Source organism: Cyanistes caeruleus, chromosome 17 (assembly GCF_971803275.1).
Source record: "Cyanistes caeruleus chromosome 17, bCyaCae1.hap1.1, whole genome shotgun sequence".
Classification (NCBI taxonomy): domain Eukaryota; kingdom Metazoa; phylum Chordata; class Aves; order Passeriformes; family Paridae; genus Cyanistes; species Cyanistes caeruleus.
Genome location: NC_141717.1, coordinates 1,703,606 through 1,717,324, shown reverse-complemented (window position 1 = coordinate 1,717,324; position 13,719 = coordinate 1,703,606). Strand labels below are relative to the sequence as shown.

The 13,719-nt window shown below is 47.8% G+C and overlaps 1 protein-coding gene across 6 annotated transcripts in view; it reads left to right on the top strand.

The window, feature by feature from the left end:
• Positions 1 to 13,270, top strand: part of PIGQ (phosphatidylinositol glycan anchor biosynthesis class Q) — a 38,712-nt gene extending 25,442 nt beyond the window's left edge. For all 6 annotated transcript variants that reach the window (XM_086854207.1, XM_086854206.1, XM_086854210.1 and 3 more), the window contains 3 exons: positions 399 to 513; positions 4,525 to 4,586; positions 8,868 to 13,270. In XM_086854207.1, the coding sequence (XP_086710333.1) occupies positions 399 to 513; positions 4,525 to 4,586; positions 8,868 to 9,020 (330 nt within the window). In that variant the 3' untranslated portion in view covers positions 9,021 to 13,270. The remainder of the gene's footprint in view (positions 1 to 398; positions 514 to 4,524; positions 4,587 to 8,867) is intronic.
• Positions 13,271 to 13,719: the final 449 nt, after the last annotated feature.

Here is a 13,719-nt window from a genome sequence, read left to right as displayed (position 1 = left end):
CTACATGGGGTTTCTTCAGGCCAAAATGAGCTGTTGCAGCTCACTGCTGGAGAGAGGAAAATTTACATTCACTGGTACACAGTGATGGGGTTGACTCGGAGTTGGACAATTTTGGTTTCCTTTTCAACTGTGACTGTTGAAAGTGGAATAGTTCTCAAGTCCTTGCTGGTCACTGCATCTCCAGTCCAGCTGTAGGAGTTTTCTTCCAGTTACCCTTAAACCCAGATTGCTGAGGACCTTCATGCAGGGTCTGGATGCTCAGCACTTGCAGACATCACACCCACTTTGGGAGGCCTTAGCTTAGCACTCAGCAATGTTAAATCCTGGCTCAGCTCAGAAATTTTACGATTGTTTAATCTCCTGTTTCCTGAGATGTTCTGTTAAACTGGTTTTTGTAGCTCCGGTTGCTGGTGGTGATTGTGCAGGGCCTCATACACTTGCTGGTGGACCTGATTGACTCCCTCCCTCTTTATTCCCTCATCCTTCGCCTCTGCAGATCCTACAGGCTCGCAGGTGAGTCCCTCAGCTCTGCCCCTGCAGCACTTCAAGCACTTTGCATTATGTGCTTGATTTTGATGCACTGGGTCACTCCTGAATGAGGATGCAGTGGGGGTAGGAGAGAACCCAAAGCTCGAGTTGTGCAGGTGTCCCTACCGTGAACCAGTTCCTGCAAGCAGCAGGAGGAGGATGTCAATGGAAAGAAATCTGAACTTGAAGCAGAACCAGGAGCACCTTTAGAAAGCCCTTGGCCACTAAAAAATGACATCCAAACAAGCATCATATAAACAAGGTCTGTTATTCCAGTTCTAGACTTAGCAGGTCAGGTAAAACTTCTGCATGTCAAACATGGCATGGAGCTGTGTCAGGGGAGGGTCAGGTTGGATATCAGGAAAAGGCTCTTCCCCCAGAGGGTGCTGGGCATGGCCCCAAAGCTGCCAGAGCTCCAGAAGCCTTTGGACAGCACTCTCAGGGACAGGGTGGGATAGTTGGGGGGTGTCTGTGCAGGGCTGGGAATTGGACTGGATGATCCTTGTCCCTTCCAAATCAGGATATTCCATGATTCTGTGAAAAAAGCTCATAACTTAGGGTGTTTGGGCTCTGAAACAAGCCAAATCACAAAAATACTTGGAATGTCAGCAGTTCCAAAGGGATGGATCTACAGTGGTTGCAAATCAATGGAGCTCTTTCAGTTCTGTGCTGACTTTGACTGACTGAAGCCCTGACCTGAAGTGTTTGGATGAATTTCAAAGCTCTGGGCAGAGTTCAGATAATAATTCCCTTTTTTAAAGTAATCTGTCACCATTTTGAAACCAGTCATTGTTTTTCCACTTTGGGTAACCATAAACCATGGCTGGCACCAGTGTAAGGACTTATTTTGGAATGCCTTTGACTGTCCACAGCTATGGTTGATCTAGTTACAGACAAGAACATCTAAATTATTATCTCCCATCCTTTTAAAGAGCATGCAGCAGGAATTCAGCATAGAAGAAAGAGCTTGATCATCAGTAAACCAAGGCCAGTCATCAAAAGCAGAGGAAGCTCGAGGCAACCTCAGCAGCTTTGTCTGCTGGAGTGCTGCCAGACTGTTTTGGGAAGGTAGAGCTGAGCTGCATTACCAACTCCTGCTTTTCCATGGGAGCCTTCAGCAGGTTCCTGTGAATTTCCCTGGCAGAAACATCTTAAACCCTTCAGTGCTGTCTTTGGGGAACAGGAGGTGCTGCTGAAGAAAACTGACCCAGTAATGAGCAGGATGTAGGGCAGGAGAAGATCTTGGTGCCACTGAGAGGTGTAGGACCATGAATTCCTTTAGGTTATGTAAGGCCACAGGTTACTTCTCTTCATTCCTGTTCAGCCAGGTCTCTGCTGCAGGAAACAAACCCCACCCAAGCAGGGGATTGAATTCTCAGCTGAGTTCCTTAACTGGCACTGCAGTGCCCTGGTGCCTGTGAGAGGAAGAGGCATCTCTGAGCATTTCTGCAGCCTGTATTCCTGCCCCAGCACAAAACTGTGGCATGGCAACAGGAACAGATGGAGCAGTTGAATCCAATTCAAAGGACTTCAGAGAGTACACATCACATGATGTTCTCACTGCTGGGGTGCTGCTTCCCTTGTCAGACTCACAACTTGGAGAAGACATCCTCTGGCAGGTGTTAGGGCAGATGATTTTACAGGCATCATCAAGATGGTTCTACCAACATGAATGGATAGTTTTTGCTGGTAGGAAGGGGGTTGAGTTCAACTCACTTCAGTTGTGGCATGTGGCCTCCAAGTTCTTTGACTCAGTGTCTGAACTGACAAAACACTGACAGAATACTCCACTGATGAAGCCCTGGCCAGGGGTAGGTGAATGATCCATCCACACACTAAATGCATTTTTTCTTTCTACACGTCCAAAATGAAATATTTATGACTTCAAAAAGCATTTTTTATCTAGATTACAGCTGATGTTCTCTGTGCAAGAGTTCTGTGCAGCCAGTGCCAGCTCAAGGGGCACTACCTTGGTTGGGATGTGGATTCACAGCACAAAGAAAGGAACAGCAGGGGTTTCAGGGCTCTCAGACTGCCCACACACAGGTTACCAGCATTGATTGATTGTGAACAGGCCAGTTCATTTTTCCTGTACTTCCCTTTCCCAATATTCACAGTGGAAGTGTTGGGACAGGTTTTGTCATAGTTCTGTAGGACCAGCCACAGTTGCTGGAGTACAAACCAGCAGTGCACTCACTTGAGTGTGCTGTCGTGTGAAACAAAGCAAATGAGTTCATATTCTGAGCTCTCCTATGCCACTGCTGATGCCTTTGTACAGGAAAAGCAGACCCCTGAGCTCTGGAGTTGGCTGGAATTAATGGAATAGTTCAGTCTTCTGTGCTGGAGTGACATGCAGGAGCCTGAGCCTTCCTGCTCTTCCCATAGAGAAGGGAACTACACAGAATCCTGAGCACTGCAGTCATCTGCAGGTCATTCTAAAATGAATTTATAGCTTTTTTGTGCTCTTCTTTTCTTAGAAGTTTAAGACTCTTGAGCAATTAAATAATCTAATTAAGAAAGTGTTGACTTGCAGCTTGAGAAGCGAGATGTGTGGTCGGGACCTACAGAACCAGCATTTGCTGGGATGATGGACTGTTCCTGGGATAAGACTCCAGAGTGCTCAACCACATATCTGAACCTTCACTGCCTGCTTGTTTCTGTCTCTCTCTGACAAAGTCTGCCAGAGAAGTAGTTCCTGGAATGGCTTAGCCACTTCCTCTTAGCCAGAGCTCTGTGAATCATGTTGAGCACTTTGGTCATCCAGCACATTTGCTTGTTGAGGCCCAGGGTACTGAAACATCTATTTCAAGCCACTGGGGAAGCCCCTCTATCAATATAATCCAGCAAAATGCAGATAAATCCCTCCTGTCCTTGGCAGAAAAAAGCTTTATCATTTGGGGAGAGAGTTTAAACCAGAGCTGTGTGCTAGAGAAAAGCATTCTCTCCCAGGAGTGAGCTGTATGATTTTAATTCATTCAAAGCTTGAGGAAATAGAGAAAACATTTTGGTTTTTCAGTGTGCAAGAGCCATAGAGATATTCCAGCAATGGCACTTAAAATAGTGAAGAGTTTTATTTCTGTTTGTGCTCCTGTCAGTGTTTGATCTGTGCCTTAGTCTTATCTTCTTACCTGCAGGAAAGAATAACAGGTCATGCTTGGCTGGAACAGGTTTGCAGAGATGGATTGGTGGTCTTATTTCTGTGAAGTAATTTGACATCTTTTTAAGAAAAATGCCTCTCTGGTCCAAGCTGTTACCTCTGAAACATTGTGTTAAATCTGTGTGCACTGCATCACCCTTGGAATCCAAAATCTTTCCTATTTATCTTTACAGTATTGGCAATGAGGCAAATCCAAGAGGAAATAGGAAAGTGGCAGGTTTGATGGGGTTAGCCTGTTAAAAACATGTGGATGCTGGGATTAATGGGCAGGGATTGTTCTGAAATGTTTTAATGCCTCCAGGTCAGCCACTTCCCTCCCTTAGCCTGAAAGAGGGACAGATTTGCACATGTGCTCTGTCCACATGAGCACAAATTAAAGGCAGGCTCTCTGCCTGCTGCTAACATGGAGTTCCCATTCTGATGGGAGTTTGGGAAAAGTGGAAGGTTTTTCCAGTCCCTCTCTCATGCTGAGGTCTGGCTGGCTGATTTCTAGGCTTTGTACTTGCTCTAGGCCTGAGTTTTCAAGCTGGAGGTGAGAGGGGTTACTTTTAATGGAGCTGTATCATTAGGATTAAAGCATTGTAGAGACAATCCATGCTTTCTGTTGAAAATGGGGAACGTTCCCAAATCCAGAAAGGTTGAAGACAATTTCTACGGAATCAGTGCTCAGCCAACAGCACTGGGCTGCAAATGCACTGGACTGTTCTCCAGGCATTGAACCATGGAATATCCTGAGTGGGAAAGGATCACAGGGACCACTGAGTCCAACTCCTGGCCCTGCTCAGGACACCCCAACAATCCCACCATGTGTTTGCTTTCATTGTTTTCTGTCTTTGCAGCTGGAGTGAAGTTCAGAGTCCTTGAGCAGCAGGATGGAAAACCTCTGCGACTCCTTATGCAGGTAAGGCCCCTGTGCCTTCCGTGACAATTCCTTCCCCCAGAGTGACCCCAGTCCATCTGTGCTGCTCCCACTGAAAGGCTCCACTTCAAAATTGTCAGCTGTAAAATGCTGAAGCAAGGGAAATTATCTCATGTTGCTATGGCTGGCTGCTGCTTTCTGTGCTTTTTGATGCCCTGCTTGCATCCTGTGTTTGGAGAAAATGCAGTGCCCTGGATGGTGTGAAGTGAAATGTAGAAGAAGGGGAGGTAGGAGAAACACAGAGCTCTGTCACTTCGGGGATTAAGACCTCATGCCATTATCACCTCCTGGCTCTGCAGTTTCATGTGATAATTGCTAAACACTGGGAGAAGTAAAAGAAAGCAGCTAAACCATCCAGAATGAAGCAACAGGAAAAGCTCTTACCCTTCAGAGGTGCTGGAAAGCCTTGGCTGCTCCATGAGTTCAGCAGGATGATAGTCTGGGCAAGATGAAAGGGCCTCCTGCTTTTCTCCTGAGTTGCCCTAGTGAGGGGTATGAACAAGGCTTACCTGTGCTTTTGTAACCCCCCATTTCCATGCTCTGGCATCAAAGATACTAAAGAAAATTATCTTCTTTTGGAAGAGAAATGAGGTGTTGGCAGCTTACACTCCTTACACTTTCAGGAGTGAAATTTCCATCTCCTGACCCAGCAGGAGCACAGCCATGTCCCAAGGCAGCTTTTCTTGCTCTCTGCATCCTAAAGAGGAGAGGCTGCCAGTAGTGTATAGCACTTACAAAAGCACTTGGACACTGGGGGAGTGTGTGGGAAGGACTTAACTGCAGCTTCCCAGTCCTTTTGCTTTTTCCATCACCAGTCCCACCTATTTCAGCAAAGGTCAGACTAGCAGGGAACCAGAAAACCATCTAGTAGCAATTCCAGAGGGAATCCCTTCAACAGATGTCTTTCAGGGCAAAACTAGCATTCTCTAAGCAAGCTGTCTTCCCAGCTCCTGCCTTTCAGTAGGGTAGTGGTACAAGAACCAAAATCTGCCATCCTGTGTGGCCAGGAGATTCCAGAAAAAGGAAACAGACACCAGAGGTGAGGCACAGGAGGTGCTGAGCAGAGGCTTTGGCATCAGTGTGTGTGACAGCTGAGGTGGATGGAGTCTCCAGAGGGAAAAGACCATGACTTACAGAAGCAGAGGCAGTGAGTCATATGACTGATGAATTTTCCTTGGACCACTGCAGGAAGATCCATTTTCTATCTGGAATATAGCACAAGTCATCACCTCAAGAGGTGGAATGAGACATCTGCCTCAAGAGTAGACGTCTCTCCCACCCTTCTCTTCCAATAATAATGAGCAGACAGTCAGAAAAGGCACTTTTTTGCTCTCTTTGTGCTGGTGGAAACAAAAAATGGGCTTGTGTCGGAAATCCTGCTGAACATCCCACTTTCTGATAGGCCTTTGGAGAGGGTAATGAAAAAAACCCATTTTTAAGTGAAATTCTTATTTGTTGTACATGATGATGTGCCTTTCTTGAGAATCTGCAGTGGCTTTGCCCCCTCCCTGTGTGGAAGCCCTCTTGGAGCAGTGCCTGGTAGAAGTCAGGCTGGATGCATGGGCCTGTGCCCAAAATAACTGCAGCTGTAGGTGATAGCCTGAGCTGTCCTGTGGGACACTGGTAGTGGATTAGAAATCAATAATTCTGGTTTTGAGCATTCCCAACCCCATCAATTCCATGGTTCAGCCAAGGGATTATTTTTGATTTTTAACATAGTGTCTCTGGAATGCAAAGTCCAGACCCTGGTGGGGGGCAGAGGATGGGGGATGATATTTTGATTCCAAATGCTACTTAATATTCTTCAGGAACTCTTACATAGGTCAGGTTTTCATTAGTGTTTAAAGTAATTTCTTTTGGTGCACATGAAGAAATATTTCTGGCAGTGTGGCTCAACTGAAGCAGTAGCCCAGGGAGAAAACTGGCTTTAAACTGAAGAAGGGCAGGTCTGGAGTAGGTATTACGAAAAAATTCTTCCCTATGAGGGTGGGCAGGCCCTGGCACAGGGTGCCCAGAGAAGCTGTGGCTGCCCCTGGATCCCTGGAAGTGTCCAAGGCCAGGCTGGACAGGGCTTGGAGCAACCTGGGACAGTGGAAGGTGTCCCTGCCATGGCAGGGGTGGAATGGGATGGCCTTTAAGGTTCCTTCCAACCCAAACAGTCTGAGATTCTGGGACACAATGAGTTTAATCCATTCATGTACCTTCTGCTGAAAGTCTCATCTTCAGCAACTGATTTGGAAAGGGTTAAACAGAGGAAGGGAAAAGGGAACAGCTCCATTAGGATGGATATTCTAGCAGGGTTTATTAGAGCTTTGACCTACAGAACTTTCATAAGGGAAACAAATATTGCCTCTTCACTAATAATGAGTTTTGTCTGTTTGCTTCCATTTGTAGCAGGAGAGGAAGGGATGTGAATTGCTCTGGGTGTAGAAAGCCCTGGTTATTACAGTGGCCAGTGTTACCCCTGGGTATCACCACTCTGCCCAGGGATGCTTCTCAACAAGAAATGTTGTGTGCAGACCTTCCAGCCCACACAGCAAATAGTCAGGGGAACACATGCTGTGTCTCTCCCTTGTAGAGCAGCAGTTCCTGTTCTCCTCCCCCAGCATGTTTGCACTGAAGACACTCTGCTTTGCCTACAGCTGAGGAAATGGACAGAAATTGTTATTCAGGTTTTACAGCAGTTAGTGCTGGGGACAGGTTTCTTTGGCCTTTTTTTCCCCCCTGGTTCTTCTTTTCTTATGATCTTCCCTGCAAGCAGCTGCCCTGGCCTTTTTCCTCAACTTCCTATGGATGCTTCTGTGTACAGACATTTCCCCCTTCTGCTTGAGCAATCTTGTACTTTGAAACTAATTTGACAGAGATCTCCAGGATTAGTTCTAATGAACTCTTAGCTCAACCCTGCTTTCTAAGAGCTCCATCTCTGTAGGCACTGGGGGTTCATCCCTCACCACTCCATGAGCTCCAAGCAGCTGAAACAAGCTGGTGAAACAGGCAAACTCCCAAAAACCCAGATGCTTTTTAGTGGACAAAAAAAAAATCAGCTTTGATAAAGTAGTGATTCTGTGCATGTGTTTTGCTGTCTCTGCTTTTGTGGCTGGATTCTGTGCTGTGAATTACAGTCTCCTTTCCCAGAGCTGCTTGTTTGGTTCCAGCAGAGCTGAACCCTTTTACTAGAGAGGGATGTCCTTCCATTTCTCTCCACTGCCAAGCTTTCCCTGCTTCTGTAAGTCCCTGGGCATCTCTCATGGTCTGTGCTCTGAGCTCCACCATTTCTGTGCCATCTTTCTGGTCCTTTGGAGCCTGGGCTGTGCATCCTTTTCATGCATCAAGTCTTGGCCACACTGGATCCATCCTGTGCACTTCACCTGTCTCCCTCCCCTGAATGCTTCACTGGGATGAGCACTTCCAAGATCTGACATGCTTCTGTCACCCCTTGTACAGTTAATGAGTTTGTTCACATGCCTGTCTTCAAAAGGTCAATGCAGCAACTGGGGACCATGGTCAGAACTTTTGTAGGCACAGACTTGGAGTAGTGATTGAAGTCAAATTAAAAAGTATTAACTCAGTCAAGGAGACTTAATTGAAAATGGTAATGAGGAGCTCTGTGGTGTGATCCCATCGTGCTGGACTCAGTTCCACTGGGTGGTTTCAGGTGATACCAAGTTTAACTTGACACACAGCTGTGGGCTGAGGTACAGCTAAACTGGTCTACTCCAGTGGAGTTCCTGGAGTCCTAGTGCATCCCCAGTGCAGTACTAGGTGTAGGTTTAAATTAGATATTAGGAAATATTTCTTCACTGGAAGGGTGGTGAGATGCTGGCACAGCTGCCTAGGGCAGTGCTGGAGACACCACCCATGGAGATGTTCAAAAGCAGTGTGGATGTGGCATTTGGGGACACAGGTTGGTGGTGATTTTGGTGGTGCTGGGTTAAGGACTCAGTGATCTTAAAGGTCTTTTCCAAATTAAAAAATTCCATGACTCTGTGATTCTGTTGCTGTCTGCTGTCTCTCCAGCCACTGTCCCCCTCCACTCTGGTGTGTAACACACGCACCTCTCATTCCTCCAGCTCTTGTGCTGCTGCTTGTCTGCCCCTCTGCTTGGGAATGATTCTAGTAACACTCCTTGCCAAGCTCAATTTGTTGATGTTGGGGGATGTTGGAGAAGGATAAACAGCCTTAGCAAGCCAGGGAGGGATTCTGATGCCGTGTGAGGAGCAGGACTGGTGCTTCCCTCGCTATTGTCCCTCTTTCTCCACACAGATCAACCCGCTCTCCTACGGAGGTGTGATCCAGACGTACAGACTGCCCACCTACAGCTGCTATCCCAGGGACTCCTGGACATCTCTCTGCAAGAAACTCTTCCTTGGAGAGCTCATCTACCCTTGGAAACACAAAGGAGACAAGCAGAACTAAAGACAGTGGAGGAACTTAGGAACTTGACCTGAAAAACATACTGACTCCTAATGCTTTGGGACCAAAGGCTGCTTAGAGCCAGCAACTGCTCCATCCTTTAAATAGATTTTGGTAACATAGAAAGGGCTGATTTTTTAAAGGCAAGTATTTTTAAACATTATTTTTCAACTTTCTCTTCCCCTACACTGTGTTTGTATATTATGCTAATGATTTTTTTTGGAAGCAAAAGGTGAAATCCGTCAGTGCCTCATGAAACCGATGCTCAGTGTCATGGAGGAAGCAGCTCCCAAATGATTTGGTGATGAATTTTTCCCTCCACGTCAGATCACAGGGCCATAGCAAAGCAGCCTCACAGGTGGTTTGCAGCCACAATGCTGTGGTGCCTTCAGGCAGAGCATGTTTTGGACCTTTTATGCTTCAGCCTTCAAGCCAAAAACCATGTGGAGAAACAGCTCATGGAGTCCTACACTGAAAACTGAACAGCTGGGTGTCTGAGTTCATGGGATATTTATTCATTTCTTTTGAGGAGGGTTTGCACTCACCCTCACTGAAGCACCAGAGAAGGTGTTGAAAGAGCTAGGCTGAAGGCCCAGAAGCACAGACTGTTGTATCATGATTCTGTGATTTCTCTTAGGGCAGTTTTTTGCTTTGGATACATTTCCAAAGTGCATCAGTGCTTGGCTTTCCATGCCCTGGTCTCATCTTGATGTGTCTCCTATTCCCTCTCTTGGAAAGGGTGCCTGTGCACTGGAGGGTGATGTCCCACTGGGCATGCTGTGGTTGTGTCAAATTTAAATACAGTCCTTACCCAAAATACACTTTCTCCAGCTCTGCTTGTTCCTCTGCCCCAGCTCAAACAAGGAATCAGTGTCACTGTACCCTGCTTTTTGCACTGGAAGGTGAGGGCTGTGCTGGATCCTGCCCCTTTTCCTCTGACTGGCCAAGGAACCAAGGATGGAGGAGGAGGAGGAGAAAGTGCTGTGGCTGCAGTGGCCAGCCCTTCTCTGGATGGTTGCCTCTGTATTCCAGTGGGTGTTGGCAGGGCAAGGTGCTCTGGGGCTTTAGGAGCCTTCAGGCAGCACTCCCTACCCCAGCCCTGTGTCTCATCCATGTGCTGGCAGCTGCCACAGAAGAAAAGAGTTGTGCCCTCCTGCTTTAAGACATCCCTGGCCAGATACATTTGGGTTGTCTGGAGCTGCTAAAAGCCCCTCATGGTGCAGTCACTGCCTCTACAGGCATAGAGAAAAGGAAGCACTGCAGGCAGGTGCATTGTCCAGACATTCCTTAGCAGGCAAAGCTTCAAGGCCTTTGAGGTTTCTTAGGGACATGTGAGTACATGGGCACTAGGTGATGTCCAGTCACCTTGAGCCAGGGCACATCACTGGGGAAAGGCAGTGTGGCAAACCCCCCTCACCAGCTGCCACTGCAGCTCTGGCTGGGACATCCCTGCCTGCAGAAACTGGAGGGTTTGTTCTTTGATGATCTGTGCTTAAAACTCCTTTGCAGTATCTTTTTGTCTTGGAATTATCACTGCCTGAGTAATTCTCTGCACTCCAGGTGGGAATAACTGCAGGCTGTGATGCACTTAGTGGATGAATGGTCTAAATAACATTTTCATTTCAGCTGAAGTCAGAGTCATGAGCCACATCCTCACCTGGCACTGAGCAGAGCAGGTTTACACCTTACCTCCCTCTCATCTTTCCCCTGGAGCTCCTAAATTATATCCCCTGGTTCCTCCCACTCCTGCACAGTTCAGTTTGCTGACTGCTGTGAGAAACTTTGTTATTTTCAGTCTCGTTAAAATAATGTTTCTGATATCCTGCCTTTTAAAATCTTTCTGTGTGACCAGACAGTTCATGATCATCCTAATCCTGGTCCTTTGGGATCAAATGCCATGAAAGCCCTAGAGACAGCACACAGCCATGAAAACCAGCAGCTGTGACCTTCCTATTGGGAACCTGCCAGATGTATCAGATGTTCCAGTGCTGGGTTTGTTTACTAAAGGCTGATACTGACTCTGGGCTGGGGAAATACCAAAGTGAGGAAAAGCTCCTCCTCAAACCTGAGATCCTGAGTCTTCTGCAACAGAGAACCTTGAGCAGCCCAGCTGGGCAGTGGCAGCTCCTTGTGGGTGCAGTTCTCCTATGTCACGCAGGCTGGTGCCTGAGCTGCCTCTCTGCTCCTCACACTGGGTGTTCTCCTTGCCTGTGATGGTATCTGAGCATCTGAGTTGCTTCTGCTGGATGTTTGCCACGTCTCTCCTCTTCCTTTCCAGTCCCTGCTGTGAAAGAGGCTTCCCCCACCCTTTTCCTACTCTGTGCAGAGACATTACAACAACGTAGCAGACATCCTGCTCAAGAACACTTGACCTTATGTCATCTCTCTAATTAGAAGTTAGGATCAGCCTCATCTTCCATGGCAGCACAGACTGGCCCAGTGCTGGCATTTCCTCAGGCTGCTGGTAAGGCTCTGTCTCTGATTTATCCTCAGATCCATTATTATCCAGAGCAGCCCTTGGATGAGAAGTAGTTAAAAATTCCAGATCTCCCATTCCTACCACACACCCCTTATAGCAGGCAGCAAGCAGGCTTTGCCAGCCATCAGTCAGACTCTGATCTTACAGACCTTTTGTAATACTGCATTTCCTTATTATTATTTATCCCACCTTTTGGTTCCCAGTGCTTTATTCTTTACTTAGGCAAGGGGTTTGTGAAGGAAAATGTGAGTTGCTGCATGAAAAAGTCTATCCTAGAGAGAAATTCTGCCTTGGAGAAATACTTTCTTCCCCTAACCAGGACAGCATGTGACAATGCTGAAAGGAAACCTCAGTAATTACACTGCACTGAAGGCTCTGGTTATGGGTTTGGGAGTTTTCCCTGATGCTGCAGCTGGACTGTGCCCTATTCAGGCCCACACAAAGACTCTTGCACAAATGTACAACTCATATGTTGATTTTCAGTAGTGTAAGGCAGGAAAATCTGCATTTCACCCTGCAGAGAACGAGCTGCTTTCCTTCTGCCCTGTGCTGCTTCTTCCTGCTGCTCCAACACCATCTTTTTGCTTAACTCTCATCCTCAGTGGTTTACCCTTTATGCTTAGACCTGCTGGTTACACCACCACAGGAAACCGGTGGAAGCTGTGATCGCCTGGTCCAGCCCCTGCTCACACAGGGCCACCAAGGCTGGTTGCCCAGGACTGTGTCCAGATGGCTTTGGGATATCTCCAAGGATGGCAACTCCCAACACCTCCCTGGCCAACCTGTGCCAGTCCTTGGTCACCCCAGAGTGAAAAGGTGTTCCCTGCTCTCAGGCAGGGTTTGATGTGTTTCAGTTCATGTCCCTTGTCCTTGTGTTGTGCAGAGATTGGCAACACTGTAACTCAGGTTGGCTCAGTGAATGTGAACATTATTTCAGTTCTGTGTCATCTCTGCTCCTGTTCCCCCTCTTCAGGGACTGCTCAGTAGCCCCTTTGCCTTTTGGGGGCTAAAGCCTTGGTTAGGGGGATGCCTGTGCATTGACTCAGATCCCTGACCTGCTCCTTGGTCCTTTTCCAGAGCAGAGAGCACTTTCTCTCCATCCACACTTCTGCCTGTGCTGAGGTCACAGTGGGAGCTCTGGGGGCTTGGGCAGTGTCCAGGTCTGCAGTGTCAGAGAACAGCCTGAGTGTGGTCACCTCCAAGGGTGAGTGTGCTGTGCACACACAGGGGATGGGGCTGGATCTCAGCTGATTCTCCACATGACAGGAGGCCACAGGGCTTCCCAGCAGGATCAGGAGCTTTGGGTGCAGGATAAACACGTTCAGAGCAATCCAAGCCCTGCATGGGCAGCTGATCTGCCTTCCTGCATGAGAACAGAGTGCCCACCACCTTTGCTTCTGGCTCACCATTTTGCATTAGGAGTTGCTGGAAGAGTCTGTCACCTTTGGCTCCAGTCCTTAACCATGCCAGGGCCTCAAACCAGGAGTGCTCAGACTCTCCATTTACCATTTCAGCAAGCTAAATCTGAGGCGTGCTCCTGCACTGATGAGTGCTGCAGGTGACAGAACAGCCCCCTGTGTTCCCAGGCAGGTGCTGGGGCTGGGAGCAGTGGAGGTGTTTGGGGGAAGCTGCAGAACCCAGGCCCAGCTTGGGGCAGGGATAGGCTGCAGCTCCTCTCCCATCCACTGTGTTTTTTAACATCTGGCATCGTGAGAACTTCGCAGTTCTTGTAATCAATCCTCCTCACAGTGTTAAAGTAAAGTATTATAAAAGAGCACTGACTCATTGAGAGTTTCATTAAAAGTGTGTGAGTGTTTGTGAGTGAGGTTTGGCAAGGAAGTTAAAACCCACTGTGCATTTCTCCTTCCCTCACGTGAAGCACCAGGCGTTTAGCAGGAGCAAAGTGCTCCCGCAGCAGTGACACAGTGTTTGTTTTAAATGTCACCACTAACCCCAGCTGAAGGTGACTTCCTTCCCACTGCAGCCCTGATGTGAAACGCAGCCTGGTGATGTGAAACACAGACCAGTCCCTTGCACCAGTCCAGGAACAAGCTCAGGAACCACACTGGCTTCAGGCTCATCACAGCTCCAGTTCTGCAGGCAGGAGTGCTGGGCAGGTCAGTGGCAGCCAGCAGGACAGTGACATTGCCAGCAGGACAGTGACAATGCCAGCAGTGCCATTTGCAGCAGGGATGAGGGATGCTGCACATACCAGTGCTTGTG